This window comes from Trematomus bernacchii, unplaced genomic scaffold (genome assembly GCF_902827165.1).
Source record: "Trematomus bernacchii unplaced genomic scaffold, fTreBer1.1, whole genome shotgun sequence".
Lineage (NCBI taxonomy): Eukaryota > Metazoa > Chordata > Actinopteri > Perciformes > Nototheniidae > Trematomus > Trematomus bernacchii.
In genome coordinates this window covers 9,693,362-9,714,422 of record NW_022987698.1, presented here as the reverse complement: position 1 = coordinate 9,714,422, position 21,061 = coordinate 9,693,362, and the positions used below count along the sequence as shown (strand labels likewise).

General features: G+C 39.8%; 1 protein-coding gene across 1 annotated transcript; it reads left to right on the top strand.

The window, feature by feature from the left end:
• Positions 1-10,711: 10,711 nt before the first annotated feature.
• LOC117489819 (1,25-dihydroxyvitamin D(3) 24-hydroxylase, mitochondrial) lies at positions 10,712-17,996 on the top strand. Its single transcript, XM_034139356.1, has 12 exons — positions 10,712-11,008; positions 11,108-11,298; positions 11,391-11,484; positions 11,569-11,662; positions 12,128-12,219; positions 12,480-12,591; positions 14,218-14,363; positions 14,891-15,057; positions 16,075-16,153; positions 16,417-16,614; positions 16,736-16,847; positions 17,705-17,996. The coding sequence occupies exons 1-11, from the start codon at positions 10,751-10,753 to the stop codon at positions 16,844-16,846; spliced, it is 1,542 nt and encodes a 513-aa protein (XP_033995247.1). The 5' UTR covers positions 10,712-10,750; the 3' UTR covers position 16,847; positions 17,705-17,996.
• The last annotated feature ends 3,065 nt before the right edge of the window (positions 17,997-21,061 follow it).

Below are 21,061 nucleotides of genomic sequence, written 5' to 3'. Positions count from 1 at the left end.
TGGGGAGGTATTTTCTGTGTTAGAGTTTTACTCGCTACAGGGTGTACTTTGAGGGTTTTGACTCTGCACACCGTTTACATGCATAAAAACCTTCATAACACACAAGGGGACGGGTAATAACCGGAAAAGCATGACATGGGAGCTTTAAATAGTATGAGTAAATATATAATAAAACGTACTCCTCCCATACTGTAAATGTATTACATGAATAAAAGGTGTATACATTTAAAATGTTACTTAAGAAATTCTAGTTCTTTGTGAATCTTGATATTACCATGTAAAAAGTACGACAGTTAATTAAGTATATTTTACTACACCAAAAAGTCAGTTTTTTTAGTGTATCTATATGGCGCTGGCTAAGATAAGATAACTTTAACAAGATGCCTGTGTGCTTAGTACCAGGTTGTTCATACCAGCAATGGGTCTTGCTCGTTCTTTCGCTTCCCGTCTGATGAAAGGACTAGGAGTGTCTGGATCAAGCTAGCTAGTAGCTAGCACGTTAGTTAGCATTACAGCCTTGTCATTTGTATTAGCCTTAACATGAAGTAACATTAAGTAACCCAAAATGTTAAACAGTAAGAGTAGTAGTCATATTTCGTGAACCCTTTGAAGAGTACTGTCACACCGGTGTGATCATTCTATAATACACAATGTAAGCCCGGGGGAGAAATGCTAACGCTAACGCTAGCGATCTTCTCTACTTCATGCTATCTGCACAAATGGTTGACATTAAACATTAAAAAGACCAGGCAGTTCAGAGAGAATCAAAGGAAGGCAGGCAGGCAGCTTTGCATGACTTTCTTCAGGACGTGTTTCATTGTGGTGATAGTGAGGGTAGTCAATCGTTTTGTTGACAAGACAGTAGTGACGGCCATCTTGGTGACGTGTGTTGTTCTGTGAGACCAGAGATGTAGTTCATTGAGCGTTTCACACAAACAAATGTGTTACTTCACAGTTTTACGACACATTTTCTTTTTTTTGACTTGCAAAATTATCTTTTAAATTGACAAACATCATATGTGTAATTCGTGGCACAATTCAAACGGGATCGAAAGATAATCTTTCTCTCTCCATTGACTTCAATACATAATTTTTCCGAAATAAGGTCCCATGGAGGTCCACCGGAAGGGGAGGGACTTCGCCACTCTATGGTTGCTACAGAGGATTGTGGGTAATGTAATGTCTTCGGCCAACCAAAACTCATAGAAAACTACTTGTTTCTCAGAATTGAAGGGGAAAACGTGACAAAAGCATTGTACACACACTAAAGCCTATCAATGTCGTTTAAAGGGCCCATGTCATGGCCATTTCCACTGATCATAATTACATTGTTGAGGTATACTAAAATAGATTTATACTGTGCAATTTTCCAAACTCACATTGGTTTCGCATACAGCATCTCTGTCAAGCATGTGTATTCAGCAGTATTCACTTTCTCCACTAAACGACTCGTTGGAGCTCTTGCCCCCCCCCTCCCTGTGAGCCTAGTGTGCTCCGATTGGTCAGCTCGGCCACTCGTTCTGATTAGTCAACCACCAGAGAGGCTGCGCCCATGTCAGTGCTTTTCCCGGCTGCTCTCAGCGTAACATCAGTCTTATCATGGCGTCGGTACAGCGGTATATTTTATATACATATATATTTTTAACTGTTGTTATAGAAGAGTGTGACGGCCCCAGGGCCTTTGTCTTACGATGGGGTGGAGCTGAAGAGGCTAATCAGCACGATCACGGACACCTCCGGACACAGTCTCTCTCCAAAGCGGCTGCAGGAAGACTAACTCTGCGATCCTCTCAACCACCTCTCTCTGCATTTACCACAATAAATGTGCCGTGGTTTTGTAAACTCGTGTATGTCTCCTTGTCTTTCCGTTGTGGCCTACGAGCTACTCTCATAACAAAGAGTAAGTTATTTTTACCCGTTATAAACTACTACTGTTTGATGAGAAATCAAATCATGGTTTGCTATATATGAATTCAGGGAAGAAAGGATAGGCCTACTAAGTATTTCCATTAAACTTTATTTTTAGAAATGTACAAAATGAACATAAATATACATATATACACACGGTATATCATTCATTCCTCCTCCTCGCATCTTGCCCGCGCACAGTCGGTGCGGTGCCTTTTAGCACGAGCCCTCAGTAGTAGTCGAAGTCCCTTCCCCGTCATGGATTGTCCGCCAGGATCTGGCTGGACGAAATCAAATGCAAATCACAAAATATTAGAGAAACTTAGTTGTTTTAGATTCGTTAGTAGTAGTTGTGTAATGAACAGCTTGCCTGCTAATATGCTAAGCTAGCTTTGTTTACCTTGGTAGCTAACACGATATGAACGTTAGCTTGGAGGAAAGGCAACTATAATGCAGTGTAATAAAACTACTATGAACAAAAGCTAGTGGTTCATATTAGGCTAGCAATAACGTGTTTATAATTGCAATCGTATACGGGTATTCTGCTACCATACAATGTAACTTGCATGAATACATTGTTTTGCGCTAGCATACAGCTAGCCTCGTTAGCTACATGCAGTATATGTACGGTCACAATGTACGGTAAATCACAGTACAGTATACTGTATGAGTATTCCGTGTGTGTGACTGCAGACATTCTCCTGCCATGACAAACATGTAAGGCCATCTGCTGACATTGTAGTTGATATATTTAAACGCTAGCAACGTAGCATCACAAAAATGTTTTTCCGACCAAAACTAGCTCTAGCTCCGTGTGTTAGATCGCTACGCCAGCTATAATGTAATTAAGTTTCGCGACTGACCGGCAAATCACCCGGAGTATACTGTCAATAGGTATTTTGTGTGTGAATGCAGACATTCTCCTGCTATGAGATACATGTATGCAAGGCCATCTGCTGATATTAGAGTTGATATATGGAAACTCTAGCAACTTAGTTAGCACAGTTAGCACTGTGTCAATGGCTTAGCAGTCCAACACAGTTTACACATTTAAACAGTCTTGTTTGATAAATACACAAATAACAATGCAAACTTACAGGTTGTATACCCAGATCTTCCCCTGCTCCAACCGGTCCAAACAAGCTGTGCATATCCGGCCTCAAACTGGGCAATGTTTTGGAAGCTTTCGTCTGTGAAATGCCGGTTCTTCGAACCTCTGGAGGAGGAACACGCCGCTGCTGGTGTGGCCATAGCTCTTCGGGATTGGTCCATTTCGTTCCGGGTACCGCATGACATCAGGCGGTACCCGGAACTAAATGGAAGACTCAAATGGTCAGTGACGTATCTCCAACGAGGCGTTTTGGGGAGGTATTTTCTGTGTTAGAGTTTTACTCGCTACAGGGTGTACTTTGAGGGTTTTGACTCTGCACACCGTTTACATGCATAAAAACCTTCATAACACACAAGGGGACGGGTAATAACCGGAAAAGCATGACATGGGAGCTTTAATTAACAAGGATACAGTAATCTGGTGTTTTTGAGTTGATGAGTAGTGGAGATATCACTGTCAAATCAATCGACAGTAAGGGGAATACTTACTTCCGGGTGTACAATTCTCCGTTATCCAATGGGAATGGACGCTCACATTGCCTTTAACAGCATCCGACACAAACGAATGCCGTGCTTCCCTAAGCGTCAAATACCGCCGCCGATGGGAATACATTGCAATCAGTTGAAAGCTCTTTGCGTCCGTTTATGAAGCTGAAGGAGCCTCGGCGCGTCACAACTGGACGCCACGGGACCCTGACCAAGCGTCGCTCCTGGACGCTTAGGGAGTGAGAGTGTGTTGCTACATTACGTCCGCGGAGCCATTGCGTTAAGCCCCCGCTGATTGGTCCAAATTGACCAATCCACGGACTTCCTCACACACAGGCAGCTCTGCTGATTTCTCCTCCCTGGCTGCAGGCTGTTAACAGACAGTTGGGATCGCGGCGAAATTCTCTCTGCAGACCCATTCTCACAGCGTTTATCAACCTTTTTCTTACTCAATATCAAGCCACACTTATTGTTTTTACTTCGGCTGTGAGTTTGTGTGTGCTCAGGATGAGTTTGGCTGTGTTTGGCTGTGTATGCTAAACAAGGAAACAACACCTCCACGGAGCTCAGCGCGATTCACAACGTCCCGACCAATCAGAGCACACTGTGCTCACAGGGAGGGTGGGGGCTGGAGCTATTGGAGCTACAACGAGCCGTTAAAGGCAGAGAGTGAAATTCAGTGAATACACGTAGTTTACAGAGATGCTGTATGAGAAACCAATGTGAGTTTGGAAAATTGCACAATATAAATCTATTTTAGTATACCTCAAAAATGGAATTATGATCAGTAAAAATGGCCATGACATGGGACCTTTAAAATAAACTGTCAGTCTCAGACTCAGAGTTTTTGAAGATGGACATAAGAACATTTGTTCTTAAAAAAGACGACAATTCTCAAGTGGTGGTTCACACAACAACCCCAGAGCCAGCACTTGAGCCAGGAGAAATTACAGCTACGTTGACGTTACTTTGAATCGCGGGGGTAAGCTAAACCGTTAGCAAGTAGCTATAGCTAGCCAGATATATTAAATAAACACTTTGTCATACAATCTAAATGTAATGTTTTTTAGCGTTACCTGGTGATTTCAAAGAAAGCTCTCTGGGAAATGTTGACTTACTGTTCGACATGAAGCTAGAAGCTACCTTACAGTACACAGTTGATCCGGAGTCCTGTCAGTTAAAGTGTTTCATAGTTAGCTTAGCTAAGCATCAACCTGAAATATATGGATGTTATGTGACAGTATTTCTGAGAAAAAGTCAGCTGAAATGGTGGCATAGTTGCCACTGCTTTACGTGTCGACAGCATGATTGAACGTATTTGCAGCAGTAAATGTGGCTGTTTGGCCACTGACGTTGCCATAACAACACCTGAATGTAAATGTGCAATCTCTTTTTGTGACAGATTTTTGCATGAAATTATAATTCTTCTGTGATATTCCTATTGACAGCCAGAGAGAATAAATGAAAAACAGTTATGAAATACTATATGACAAAACAAGAATACAGTTTAAAAGGGGAGTGATTTGTAAAATATCCATAAAGAAAAATCTGTTTACAGTTCTGTTTCATATGGGTGTTGAGAGATGTATCCATAGATCTCTTAATTTTGCTCTCAAAGTGCACCAGATTGATGCTTTTAACTTCAATATTTAAAAAAAAATCTTCCCGGGGGATCATGCCCCCGGACCCCCCTAGAGGAGGTGAGGACCCCCATAGAGGATGTTAGGTCCACGGTGTTTACATGCTTATTTATACAATATGTGTGCTTATGCTAACATCATAAGACAAAAGTTGGTTCCGTGTTGTGTGAAGTGAGAACGCGTTAGAGTGAGGGTGGGCCCCAAGCCAAAGCTCGCTTAGGGCCCCCAAAAGTCTAGGGCCGGCCCTGCCTCTAATTACGACTTGGACCCCCTCAAAAAAGCGATAGAGATAACAGATTGGTGTTTATCCTATATCCTTCTTACCTGTAGTCTGGCTTTCATTTCATTTCATTTCAAACCTTTATTTATCCAGGTGTATCCCATTGAGATCATTGATCTATTTTTCAAGGGAGACCTGCTCAAGTAGGTTCCGCATGAAACATAAAAACATAAAACAACAGAACAACAATGTTCCTGTTGAATGGCTTTAATGTTAAAATGTATTTCCATTTCTGGAAGAATCTTGTTAAATGATTTCAGAAACCCCCAATGTGGACCATACCATTTCATAGCCTTGGCGTTAGCTGGATGTCCTGTCTGACTGCCTCACTCTTTTTTGCGTCATGCAATCCAATGGAGATGCTGTCGCTTAAAGGGGACCTATCATGCAAAATGCACTTTTGTACGTCTTTTATACATGAATATGTGTCCCCGGTGTTCCAGGGAACTCACCAAGTGTCAGAAAACACAACCCTCTCTATTTTCCTCCATACCCAAATCTCTAAAAAAGGGGCTGCAACGGATCTGATACAGACTGATCCAGATTTGAACACTTCTATTACGTCACAGAAGTGGCGCTACGGCTATTGGGCCAACTCTCCACCTATCAGGGGAATGTGGGGTTGGGCCACGGCCGGCCATTGCCGCTCGAAAGCGCTGGAGACGCTGTAGTACATATGCCAGGCCTGTAAGTGGCGCTGTAGTCTGCCACAAAAGCAGCGAAGAAGACTTCCCGCCCATAGTTACCATGGTTACCCTTCTGTTTATTCTCCGCTGTGGCTTTTTTTCTCCCTCCCCGAGGCAAGCGTTTGCTCCCGCTGCTTTATTTCAATGCAATCCCTCCCCGTCGAGGCAAACACTGTAATTCTCTCCGGTTAGTCCACCAGCAGATGACAAACACCCACCTCTCCGCCTCTTCCAAGGAACGAGGGGACCGTGCGGCAGAGTTTCAGTTTCAGTTTCTTTCGCCGGTCAAGATGTCCGTTAAAGTTTAAATCTTCCGGACAAAATTAGAAAAGTGCCGGTCAAAGGTCTTCTTTGTTATTTATTGAGCTTTAAAACAAATGAATAACGACTCTATATAATAAAACACGGAGGATGGAGATCTTTTTTTCTCCCCCTCTTGACTTCATCAGAGCACGGCTCCCCTGTCCTGCAGGGGGGCGTGGTCAGCTGCAGCTCACAGAGATCAGCCCCGTAGACAGCAAACAGCACATAGAGCGAAATGAGGCATGGCTAAAATGCATGATCTGTTTGGTATTTTGAAAACAGAAACGTATAAATATACCTTATATAGGTATGGCCCTACAATATATCATTTAAATATAGCATGATAGGTCCACTTTAATGTAAGTTGCTTCCTATCTATCAATTTGATTACATTTGATTCAAATTGTAATTTCAGACATATTGTTAAGCGGGCAAGATACTATAAGAGTTGTAGGCTTTAGTTTACTGAAGCATGCGCAGACGCTGTGCTCGGTTCGCTTTATTTGCCGCAGATCTAAGTAATCATGATGTTTTGATGACTTGTTAGAGTTAGAATTGCAGTTATTTTGTGGTGCGCTACCATGAGTTTTCCAGGACACGTATAGTTCACTTGGTTCAAACACCTTTGTTAACTGCACTCTCCTAGTGAACTCCGCATGCTCACGAAGCAGGAATCCACCCCACTCACCCCTGCCTCAACTGACTGTTCCCTTAAAGGAACGATACTGCAAAAATCACTCCTTCTCAACATACAGTATGGGGGAACAACCATGGCGGTTGTTGTTTTTGGAAACATTTTACTGCGGCACATTTTTAACCCTACATTTATGACTTTGCTTTTGCCTTTTGACATTCCACTTTCCAATAAACAACCCTGTGGCCTCTCTACTCCAACACTTTCCATTCCTTCATCTTGTTGCTGTCAGAATAGGGAGGCCCTTCTCCATCCAGGGAATCCTGACCCAGATACTGAGGCAACAGCAGACTCAGTGTGTAGAGTTCAGCAAGTTCACAGAGATCTCCTTCCTTACCGGCTCCAACACTTCGACATCATCTCTATCAATACCAATGACCTACTTTCTGTCCAGAGTCAATAATCTATAGGCCTTTGTGAGTCCCATCAAATAGATAAAACTCTTTGTTTGTCAGTGTCAGAAATCTTTATGTTTCATGATATTAACACTGGCTCAATCAAGGCCAATCAAATGTGCAACGAATCGAGACGCATTGAAAAGCTGTGAATGACAATTTGTGAAACAGGGAGCCAGGAAGTATTTTGCCTTCACTGTCGACACTATTTAGAAGCTTTTCTGTGAACTCTGAGAGGCTCGGTGCTGCACGGGGAGCTGGTGTGATGTGGGGCAAAACAGGCTGTCAGGAGGCAGAGGACATGGCGGTGCAAGGCGCTCCTTGTGTAACTCCATTCCTGCTCTGGTGTAAATATTTTTCATTCTTAGTGTAAGGGTGGGCTTTGGGTAATGGGGCACCTCACATTCTAGGTCAGGCGTTAAATGACCACTTACATGACTGTACGGAGCATTGTCATCTCTACTATGGACCCAGACTAATCTCCTCCTCTGTGGCCTCCGCTTTATTTCTTTACTGGAGCATGGTGGTCTTCTCGTGTATGAATGTGCATCTTTGTGTGCATGCATGCCTGTGATTCTCCTTCGCACGTGCCAGCACCCCTATGTTAAACACGGAGCAGTTTGAACCCCAATCCATGAACTCACTGACCTGTCAGTCACTTTGGACAGTTTGAGTCATCAGGTTTGCCTGCACTGTGTGCTGATGACTCCGCTGCTGCCTGAGAAGGTCAGCTATCTCGGTTTATCACTTATCTCTCTGCCTGCTGAAGTCCTCCCTACAAACACTAACTGATTTCAGTGTAAGAACCAGAAAGAAAGAGTCGCAAGAGTATTCAGGGTGATATCTGCAAGACGCGGTCAGAAATCAGCACTTCAATGGGAGGCTTTTGTTCAATTCATGAGGCTTCAATTAACTTTAAACAAATTATCCACCCAGCATTAAGTGAACTATATATCTAGGAGGTTAAGAGGTTAATCTGACAAAGAAAAATCAGTGTAACATTTGTTTTAATCTTTCTTATTTCATGCTTGAGACGCACAATAATAATTTGATAATAATTTTACTTAAATTACTAAATTGTTTTGCTCTCTTATGTGCAGTCAAGGTATACAGGTATAGGACATAAAGAGGTTTTATTGTTGTTTTATTTCATATTTTCAGAGGTGTATCTTGTCTGGGTTTTGTCTGGGTTTTAGGTGAGGCTTTTCTGCATGCATTTAATTATGGTGTCTCATGAATGAGGACATTCAGTCGCTTTATTGTGTTCCTGTTCCTGTTCCTTTACGCTCACCAGACTAGATTTAAATAAACAAAAACTGTTAAATAAATGTAGTTTACCGTGCAATACATTTATGATTTATGTTGTAAGTTATTATAATGCATCCAGACTGAAGCTCATATGACTGAAAGATAATCACTGACTAAGATGAACACATAGCACAAACATTCATCCTCCATATCATTTATTGTGAGGTCAGAGGAGGATATTGTGCAGGACTATTTGCCCACAAAAGAACATGAGGAGAAAACATGTTTTCTCTTTGACTTGCACCCTGCGCAGTGCCAGCTGGATGCCAACGTTACCTTGTGTTGAAGGTAAAGCCTTGCTCAACAACCCGCACATCACGTTTTGTTCTGTTTGAGTAATAAAACTGGAGTGAACTCACAAAATGTTCTAACCTGATCCCATTATTCCACAAATAAAAGTGATCTTTTCTCATATTAAATATTATTATTTCCCTTGGTCTTTAAGTTATAACATTTACCAAAGTGGTTATGTTTTTGGTTCTATTTGTTGCTGTTAGTCAGCAAAAATATACTTGATTTTTCTGTGAAATTTGGAGGAAAGACCAAGGAAAACAGCAGCTTTTTATTTTTTTTTTAATGCTTTTCACACGACACATAGACTTGTTTTCTTAGTGAATCATCTGTCTGTTTTATTTGCAAATGGGCCAGAAAATACATCTGTTTTGCGATGATTTTGTCTTTCGATCCTCATGGTTAAAGTAATAAAATACCTTTATCAGGTACTACAAAGCCCTCTAATCAATACTTTTTATGCTGTTTGTTAAATCCGTACAAAACAGCAAGGAAGTCACTGTTTGGATTAAACAAACAAAATGATGTGTGTGTGTGTGTGTGTGTGTGTGTGTGTGTGTGTGTGTGTGTGTGTGTGTGTTTGTGTGAGTCACACTTGGGGAACTTCAAGGTTGTTCTGATGCCACCTGAACGTCTGTGAATGACCACTTTTACAGGGTAACACCATGGGGCCCCGGCACATGTTATTTAAGTCATGCCAGCTCTAAGGGGGCGGTCTGTGTGTGTGTGTGTGTGTGTGTGTGTGTGTGTGTGTGTGTGTGTGTGTGTGTGTGTGTGTGTGTGTGTGTGTGTGTGTGTGTGTGTGTGTGTGTGTGTGTGTGTGTGTGTTTGTGTGCAAGCATTGGGAGCAGGAAGACAAAAAGGTTGTTTAAGCGCTTCGTGCACCAGGACGCTATATAAATAACATGTATTATTATTATTATTATTATTATCTAGCTGATATCAATATGCTGATACTATATCATAGCTTTCATTTGTGTCAGAAATAGACTTTCAATTGAAGACTTTGCAGTGTAGAAACTGTTGAAAACCCCACACTTGTTTTTAATACTAGAGGACGCAATAGGAAACTTATGAATGTAATGACTTTCAGATGTGACATTTGCCAGACTCAAAACAACTTCTACTCCAACTTTTTTATAAATAATAGTAATAGTATGATTGAATAATATATGGACGATTATTATACACGGAACACACACTCCAAAACACAAACAAAGCAAACACACACACACACATAACCCATGCTGCAATCTGTCAAATATTTGCCCACGGTCCAGAAGTGTGGCCGTAGTATTTGCTCTGCCAAAGTTTCGATTCCTCCACTCTGTAACACGGTTCAAGCGAACTGTGTCACCTCCGATGTTGCCTGTGTGTTTATTTATAAAGCGAGGGGGGGCAGGGGGGGACTTCCTCGGTCTATCAGGGGTCATAAGGCCCTCCCAGCGTGGATAAATGAAAGGTGGGCTCGATGGCCACACCATGCTGGACTGGCCCCTGATTGGTTCAGTGCACGGCAGGAATACACACTCTCAGGGTATATATAGTGCGGTAAGGTGTGACACTTCCAAGAAACCAGAAACCTCCAAGATTATAAAGAAGAGCTACGGTTGAACATTTTTTAAAGAGAAATAAAAATCGATTTGAGGATGAGGGCTCAGATCCAAAAAGTTCCTCAGATTGTTGAGTTCCTGAAAAAGAAGTCTGTCGGACTGCAGCACTTCAAGCCCACATCCTCAGTGTGCGTGCTGGAGGAGAAGGATGCTGTGGAGGCTGTGCGCTGCCCTCACGCTGCCTCCAGGACGCACAGCCTGGACGCGATGCCGGGACCCACCAAGTGGCCGCTCGTCGGCAGCATGTTCGAACTGCATCGGAAAGGAGGTCTGAACAGACAACACGAGGCACTGGTACAGTAAAACTAACAACTTGACAACATATTTTCTACAATAATTGCGCGAGAAAAGGTTTTTAAACGCCATGTTGACTCATTTAAAAATATATTTCAGGTTGATTATCATAAGCAATATGGGAAGATTTTCCGGATGAAGCTGGCCTCTTTTGATTCGGTGAACATCGGCTCACCTTGCCTGCTGGAGTCGCTTTACAGGAAGGAGGGCAAGTACCCGCAGAGACTGGAGATCAAACCCTGGACAGCATACAGAGATCTGAGAAACGAGGCGTACGGACTGCTCATTCTGTAAGTACACTTTTCATTTCTTCATATATAAATGTGTCCGTAAATTGTCGGATTAAAGTGCGCAAAGGTTTTAAAGCTGTTTGTGTTTGCAGGGAGGGGAAAGACTGGCAGAGGGTCAGGAGCGTTTTCCAGCAGAAACTCATGAAACCTACAGAGGTAGTGAAGCTTGACCGCAAAATAAATGAGGTAAGAGGCTTTAAATACCATAATGTGTATTTTATATGTGTTTGTATGATCGATGTCTGACGGCTTGTGTCTGTAAATGTACAGGTGTTGATGGACTTCATGGGGAGAATTGGAAAAATAAACGTCAATGGAAGGATTAAAGACCTTTACTTCGAGCTAAACAAATGGTCGTTTGAGAGTAAGTTATACTTTTCTTACTCAATATTTTTTATCATCAGTTATTTGGTGCTTATAATTGTCTCGATCCTATGATTAGTGTATAAAATCTGTAAAAAATAGCAGAAGAAAATGGTTAAAAGTGTCTTTAAATGTCCAAAAATGTTAAGTGTGCTTTCACATAAGTAAAGATAACAATCTTCACTTAAGCATCTGGAACATGATTGAAAATAATTAATGTATAAAACATTTTTTAATCAGCTTTACAGCTCTTTATGTTGTTTGCCTATAGCATAAGAATGCATGCGAAAATAACAGTTTTATACATAAGCCATGCTATTTTCATTACCTCTATCTTTGAAAAACAGATGTATATGACAAGGTTGTATGTAGTTTGAAATATTTAATTGAAAACCCTTCCTGATTCTATATACATTCAGCTCAGGCTCTAAATCTTACTTTTTTGTAACTTTTCTTCATCGTTCAGCCATCTGCCTCGTCCTCTACGACAACAGATTTGGTCTCTTGAAGAAGGAAGTCAACGAGGAGGCTATGAACTTCATCACCGCCGTGAAAACAGTGAGTTCTCCTGTTGTTTGTTCCTGCAGTGTGTACTGTAGGAGAGGACACCTCTGATACTCTGAGGTGCAGAAACAGCGTAGTTCATCAGGTTCACCTCACACACAGGTCAGCCAGTTTCTGACTGTATTTACTGGGATTTATTTACCTTGGCAAGTCAATATCAGGAGTTGATACTGCAGGCAAATATGTCTCACAGGGCAAAGAAGAAACAACCCTGATTAAGATTGGATTTAACGCCTCTTTGTGTTTCTCTGTAGATGATGAGCACGTTTGGCATGATGATGGTCACACCGGTGAAGCTCCACAAGAGCCTCAACACCAAAAGATGGCAGGTCCACACGGAAGCATGGGACCGCATCTTCAGCACAGGTACGCACAGTGGTGAAGAAAGAATTCAGATCCTTTAATTAGTTAAAAGTACTAATTCTATACTGTACAAATACTCTATAGAAAGTAAAAGTCCTGCATTGAGAATTGTACCTTTGTCGACAATGTCAAGGTAAATTCAATCAGGGAAATGTACTTAAAGTGTTAAAAGTAAAACTACTCCCTTACATCAAATGTAAAAAATAAAAGAAAGCACATCTTTGCATTTGAAAGGCTGGAACTATTAAATGTTTTTCACAAAACAAAAGAACATGTTTCATTGTTTCAGCTGTACTTAAATGCAATATATATATATATAATCTGCCTCAAAACCGCAGATTTGACAAGTTCTTCATATGATTTGTGTGTAAAGTAACTAGTAATTCAAGACGTTGAATAAATGTAGTGCATTAAACAATGTTATATTTTCTTTTGAGATATAGTGTAGTAGAAGTATAAAATAGAGAGAAATTACTCATGTAGAGTCCAAGTGGCTTACATTTGTACTTAACTTGATATACACTACTTAGTCACTGCCACTTGGTACACACACATGAATACTATACACTACACAATCACACAAATACTCAGATTTCTTAAAGTAGTATTTCAGTTTGATTTCACTGCTGCAAAACAGTTTGATCTTGTTTCCCGTCAGAGGATAGATAGAGGAACAGAGGGAGGGCGGGTTTGAACTGAGTGCCTCACTGTTTATGTGCACTTGGCACTCTTTGCAGCCACAGTCGTAGTAAACCGCATGACCTGAGAGGACGAAACCAGCCAAATAGTTGTAGTAGCAGGTGGAGGGAGGGCAGAGCGGGGAGGGAGACGGTGATGCCGGTAGTGCTGTTTATTTTAATGTGACGACTTCTCACACACATAAAGACACTTTCCCGACATTTGGTAGCTACAATAAACTACCCAGGGGGAAAAACACTTCTGGGCTGCGCAAGATCAAGTGAGGTCCATTTTCTTTTAGTGTTTTAGTAAAAACAAACTGTCAGTCAGACTTTAAGTACATTTGTTTTTGTGTCATGTGATTTTTAAAGGATGCCCAGCACTTATATGCTCATGTGTCTCATGGACAGTCAGGAATCTTAGAAGAACAAAAATAGAAAGACATCACATACTTGATCATACTGTACATATGGTTCTGGATCCGACCGAGACTTCTAAAAGCGGACATTTGATTTCACACGTCACACATTCTGACACGCTCACATAGAGTGTAATGCATGAAACCTTAAGTGGACAGTTATATCCCAAAGAAAAAGACATATGTGGACATGACTTCATCCTGATTGAAAAGATTGCAACAAAGATGGGACATGTCACTACAATCATATTAGCTGATCTTTGAAATAGGACAAAAACTTCCCTTTAGACCTTAAAAATAAAATTTCTTGTCAAAAAAAAAGGAAAACTGAAGATATTCTTAAAATGATGTAAAGCAGAGAAAAGAAGCAAGTCCTCAAGTCAATCAGATTAATGATGAATCAGAAACTGTTTCAGCTCTCGTTGTTAGCTATACAAGTATTAAGGTCATCACACTCATCACCATTGAACAAATGCAAGATTAGGTTAAATGAGAGTATGATTACATATTTTCGTTGTTTTGTGTTTCCTCAGCCAAAGTCTACATCGACAGGAGGCTGAAGAACAACTCCGCCAGAGCTCCTGATGACCTGATCGGCGACATCTTACACCAAAGCAATCTCTCTAAGAAGGAGCTGTACGCCGCCATCACAGAGTTGCAGATCGGAGGAGTGGAGACGGTGAGCAACAAAGACACATATTTAACTTTAGGAATAGTTTGGTAAAATACGCGTTGAATCACCTTTTTGCTGAGAGTTAGATGTGAAGTTTGATATCAGAGACAAGAGAGGTATCAATCTTCTCTTATTACTCTCAGCAAGAAATACATTTAACCTACAGTAAGTCTCCATACTGTCAAAATATCTCTGCCTATTACAGCTTTTGGTTTATTACACCTTATACTCTTAAAGAAAATAGCTGTATATTTATCACTTAGCTTAACCTTTTGAACGTTTTACCTTTCGCCTGTTTTCCTTCCTGGAGGGAAAGGGGGAAAAAAACTGTTCAGCCTCAAAAACAAACAGGTGATGCAGTTACAGTGCTTCAAAAGAGCAAAATAAATGTGTTGTGGATGTAACTGAGGAGCCTTTGAGGGACCCCGAACATTCCTCAGCTCCCTTCAGGACCCCACTGAGGAATGTACTTAGAGTAGCTGCCTCACATAGTGACATTTCTGCCTCTCTCTCCGTCTGTTTGTGTTTCTCAGACTGCCAACGCTATGCTGTGGGCTATTTTCAACCTGTCACGTAACCCAGGTGCCCAGAGGAAGTTGTTCGAGGAGATCAGAGAGGTGGTGGCTCCCGACCAGGACCCGTGTGGCGAGCACATCAAGAGCATGCCCTACCTCAAGGCCTGCCTCAAAGAGTCCATGAGGTACAGTAACAAGAGGGTCATGTTGGGGGGAGTAAAACAGCAACATGAAGCTCCTGATGATTCTACAGCTACATTATGGGATTGAAATAGCAGGCCATGAACTGCAGTGACTTCTAAAAGCAGTCCAAGTAGTGTCATGGAGGCCTATTTTTTCACACACAATAATTACTCTTATTACAGTAATTTTTTTAGCAGCAATAGGCAATAGGAATATATACAGATATTAATATATATTTAATAATACACATAGGATAATATCATGTGAATAATCCTTGTTTAGTTATAACAGACTTTCTTTCCAACTCCCTATACTTCCTCCCCAAATAAAGATGCAAAACTCACATTAAGTCAAGTTTATAGGGAATTTGACTGATACTGTTATTCATTTAAAATGTGATATTGATATTTTTGATAATACATTTATATTATAAGATAATTGTGTAATGTAAATCTGATATTGTGACAGGCCTAATGGGATACATCATGATGGAGATCTTGATAAAAAAAATTAAAGTTGTTGAAATTGTGATATGATATGACAGACACACAAGCAATGCAGCACAGTTAAAACACACAACTATACTGTAGAAGATCATACGAGATATAACATTCCGCACATACTGAGGTGAAACAGCTCAAGTTTAAAATAGTTCGAGCTGCATGTAACGTGACATAATATCCACAGATAAATCGGGTCCAATCGGGCACGCAGGCTGCATCACGGTTTCCCTCAGTACCACGGAGATTAAGAGGCGAAACTCTCACTTCCTAACCCCTCCATAAGCCCCACTTCTTCTCATGCAGTCACAAGTTGCCTATGTAATTGAAGGCTAATGCCATAACCGCAGCACACAGGGAATGTATATGATCCCTGACTGCAGATTAAATCTCAGCACATCCCGTACTGTGAAAAACATTTAGAGAAGTTTAGCTCCCGTTAAACAGCTTACATGTGTGTCATGCTACACCATAGCGTCACTGAGGTTGTATTCCCATGCATTTTTTTTTCTCTTCCAGGTTATCACCATCAGTCCCGTTCACCAGCAGGACTATGGACAAAGACACTGTGTTGGGAGATTATGCTATTCCCAAAGGGGTAAGTGGCTTAGTTCTTGTTCATACACTTGACATGAGCAGTTTACATTTCACTCTCCTCGTGTACTGTACAAAGTCTAAATGGAGAATATGCAACTTAACTAACTGCATGGTAGATTTACAGTAACTAGGTATTTATTCTACTTTATTTATATCAACTGTGCAAGATCTTCTTGACCTTTGCTCTAACATTGTACAGTTCTGATTTAGCAAGCCTATAATACAATATCTATAAATGATTGGTATATTTTTCATCTGTTACAGACAATTGTAATGATAAACAGCCACGCAATGGGCACAAACGAGGAATACTTTGAGGAAGGGAAGCGGTTCAAACCTGAGCGCTGGCTGCGGGAGAACAACAACATCCACCCCTTCGCCCACATCCCCTTTGGCATCGGGAAGAGGATGTGCATCGGCAAGCGGCTCGCAGAGCTGCAGCTACAGCTGGCCATGTGCTGGGTAAGATAAAGCTCAGTTCAGGCCAGAGTTTGTTTCACTGCAGACTGTTTCTTTTGTTTTTTCATCCATGTCTGAAGTTTTCATCTACTAATCAAATCAAACTCTTGTTTCTTTCTTATAGTTGGTCAGAGAATATGAGATTGTGGCAACAGATAATGAGCCACTCAACGTGATCCACTCAGGACTTTTGGTTCCCGAAAGAGAACTTCCTGTTGCCTTCATCAAGAGATAATGTGAGTAGATCTCTCTACCTCGATCTCCATCTGTCTAAACCATTTATTTGGTATTTTAGTAAATATGCTGATTATCTTTTGTTACCAAGAGTTAGATGAGACAATTGATAACACTCTTAAAACTGTCTGTTAAACATGAAGCTACAGCCAGTTAGCCTAGCTTAGCACAAAGTCAGGAACATACTGTACAGTATAAGGGAGAAGTTTGCCTTCATGGCTTTTTGCCCAAATCTGATCAAGATCTTTTCTTAACATCCTTAGTTTTATTACCTAAACCTATGGTGGTTTCTGTCAGAAAGCACTGAAAGAAACTTTGTTTCATGTACACTCGAAACCTCCGTTTGTCAAATAAAGCACCTCTTACACTCAATAATTAAGACACTAGATCTCTTTCTTTTACTCTGTTCTAAAATCCGATTCGTGCATGTAAATGAAATCCCAAAGTTTCCTCCAGATGGAGTTTCTTCTCATCACTATGTAACACTCGCACTTCTATTGGCTAGCGCTCCAACACATTGTACGTGATAGGCTAAGGGGCGGGACATTTCTAAGCGGTTGATCAATCACAACGGAGCTGGCCAGCTAACCAATCAGAGCAGACTTGGGCTCTGATTTCAGACAGAGGGTGAAAAGAGGTGCTGCAGCACAGGCAGTATGAGAAAAATAAAGACCTCTTTGAACATTAAAGTATGTAAACATGTCACAGTAGAGCACAAAATACTAATATGAACCTGAAAATGACCATAATGAGCTTTAAACTCTGAAATGTATGTGATATTTTCTCAATAGCTGTAAATGGACTTAAACTTTGGGGTATTCACACATCATTAAATATGTATTTTCCTCTCTGCCCTCAGGCTCCATATTCAACTCGTGTGGACGTAGTGACAGGAAAACGATACCTCTGTTGCCATGGCACTGATGATCAAGTGACTCCCTGTATTGCTGCCCTGTAAATAGAAACGAAAGACACAGAAATTATTATACATGTAATCATGCCATACATACCTCAAACTTATTTAAAACAATTACTTGTGACTGATGATGACTGACCAAAATACCAGTTTTGTACAAATTAAATGTTGTACCAAGCAGCTGTGTATGTAAATGTATAACTATTACTTTTCTTTGTTTAATAACTTATATATATCGCCTATATACATTTAAATATATATATATATATATATATATAGGTCACTTTGTTTATTTTTCATTGTGTATATACTGTAACGTACTATTATAATATTGTAATATTGTACATTGTTTTATGTAGAGACATATTTTGTTCACTGAAATAAAATACACTCATAAATGTATCAACCTGTGTTTATTTTTGGTGCATTGCCAAGACTTGGTACTATTGGCGATTATACTTTTTACGGCTTGAGGACAGAGCTAAATAAATATGTAAAACGCTTATGTTTCTTGCCCAGGTCTGTCAAGTTCTGGCCTCAATGTGGACAAATTGTGAGTTTAAGATTTGTTCAGGCATGAAAATCTTAAGTGTGCAGGAGTTGACATTAAAAGTGTCTTTCTTATATTTTTCTTTAACACTGGAATAAAAAGTTTACTTCACATAAGGTAATTTTGCTAAATGGTTAGACTTCTTTTTTTTTTAAATGTGATGAACATCTGGAGGTAAAACAATAATTTAAAATCATTTTCCACTTAAATAAACTTGTTACATACATACATGTCTTGAAACCAGAAAAAAGGCAAGACAAGTTTAACTTCATTTTATATTGAAAGATTTATCTATTGAAAATAAGTGATGAGTTTTCTAACCTTTTCATAAAACAGTCACCATGAACTTTTGGAATATGACAATATAAAAACACAATGGTTGTATTGATATTAAATATAAACAAATGTAACATAATAAAATAACATTATAAAGATAACAGTGTTCTCTCCCTTGCACAAAGATGTTCTCAACATTTCAACATAGGAATAGATTACTCATTTGGAATTATCCTTACCTCAAAGGGTCCAGCTCTGTCTCAATGTCTGTTATGTTATCATTAAACAGATACAAAATCTAAATATTCCCGAAAATGTTTGATGCAGGCCGAAATGACCGAAAGAGTCTTAACAAAATATGAACATACAATAATAATAAAAACATTTGAATTAATTATATTCTCATCCTATCAACATTTTTAGACGACTTTTTAAACACCACATTTTAAATGAAGTTTGATTTTGTATGAAGCAACACATCTGACAATTCGTTAAAGAATACCAGTCAACAATTTCTCAAGCTAATAGACAGTAATTTGTACTGGATGGACATGTTTAGGAAATCTTAAACTTCAAATCTAATTCATTATGGTTTAATCTTGGAGATAGATTATCAGGTTGTATATCCTCTGTACACACAAACTATCCTCAGGCAACATAACTGACATTGTTCCTGGCAAAAGAAACAGGCTGCCTTTTATAAAAATACCAGTGCTGGTAATTAAAGTGTTGCATTGGAACGGTGCGGATCCTCCCCCGTCTCCATGTTTACTTAAATTACTTCCAACATGGCTGAAGTAAGGTGAGGTTGGTGGAGGTGAAGTGAGGTGGGGTTAAATGAGGTGGGGTTAAATGAGGTGGGGTTAAATGAGGTGAGGTGAAGTAAGGTGAAGGGTAGCATGCTCACAACACTAAAGGTGCTACTGTTTAAAAACACATACCAACTGTAAAGGTGCTTCTGTTCAAAACATGTAAAATCCCATCCTCTCATAAAGCATAACAGCATGCCTTCAGGTCTACTCCCTAGAATAAGGGTTACCAAGGTTAACAAACAAATACACTTGGTTTTTCCAACTTTACAATACCGGTAAAGCATCAATTAATTGTTTAATATATTAAGTTGAATAATGTACCTACCATTACATCACACATCATTTAACTGCTCACATCTGGGACACCGTCTACTTAAAAGACATCATATAAGGAGTACTGCACGCTCACTCTTAAATCACCAAAGGCCTGAAACTCAGATTATTGTAATGGCTTTTATGACAGTATGTTTTTTTAATATATTTGAAAGAGCTAAACTTAATTTAAAAGTGAAGTATGTTTATTTGCCTCTGTTAATGGATATGATAAACTCAAAGGAAATAAAGAAGACTGAATACATGTCAACCTTTCTTAACAAAACAAGGGTTAGGAGTTGGTGCTTCATCACATTGGAAAACAAATGTTGAGTCTCAAATGACGCAGACATGTGGAGTTGAAAATCTATGCCAACACCAATTTGTGTACAATTAGTGTTTATTACACCAAATCGGTTGTGTTATTATGGCCCTCGTCTGGGTTGCTGATATGGGATTATGGTTGTTTCTTTGTTTTTTTATTGTTTTTGATTTGCCTGTGGACTGCTGTGTTTGACAAACAATTCAATAAATAACTACTGACAGTGCTAATCACTGAACCCAAATTGGGACATTGTTTCTAAGATATATTCAATATTTACCTGAACTACCCAATGGTGTATAAATAAAATAGTTGGTATAAGTTAACTTCAATCAGCTATAACATTAAAATACCTCTTATGCAGCAACAATAGTGTATGTCTACTTTAACTGGGGTTTGACATCACATCTACCAAAATGTAGAGACAGAAGTTGTGCAAATCTACAGTCTATACTATAGGGCAACTGAGTTTTCTGAGCAGCGTATATATGTTCATCTAAATGCAGGTAGTTGACGTAACTGATCATGCATAGGCCCCAGTCAGTATTAAACCACAACCCCTGGTTTTTAGTTCTGAGCTATAGAGCCTTGATTGAGTAATCAATGTGTTACATTTAACCAGCACTGTGAATAATGCAGTGAAGATGAATCTCTTGTAACAAGTCCACTTTAGTGATTATTCCAGGAAAAGTGTATTCAATACACATACTAATAAGAAGAAATCATTACATTTAAGTGAATGCATTTGTGTATTAAAGCTATTGAGAAGTGACTTGGCTTATAAATGTGAATTCAGGACACAAACCCTGTGAAAGCACACTTATTAAAATATGTTTTAAAGAGGGATTTAAAAGGGGATAAGGAGCTCACAAGTCTGATTTCCTCAGGGAGGTTGTTCCAGAGAGTTAGAACAGAAAATGTCGGGTTACACGGTATAATAGTTTACTGTTAATGTACACAGAAGTTACTCAAGATTACAAATGTTATGACATTTAGTAATGAATAGGAGCATATATTTCATTTTATTA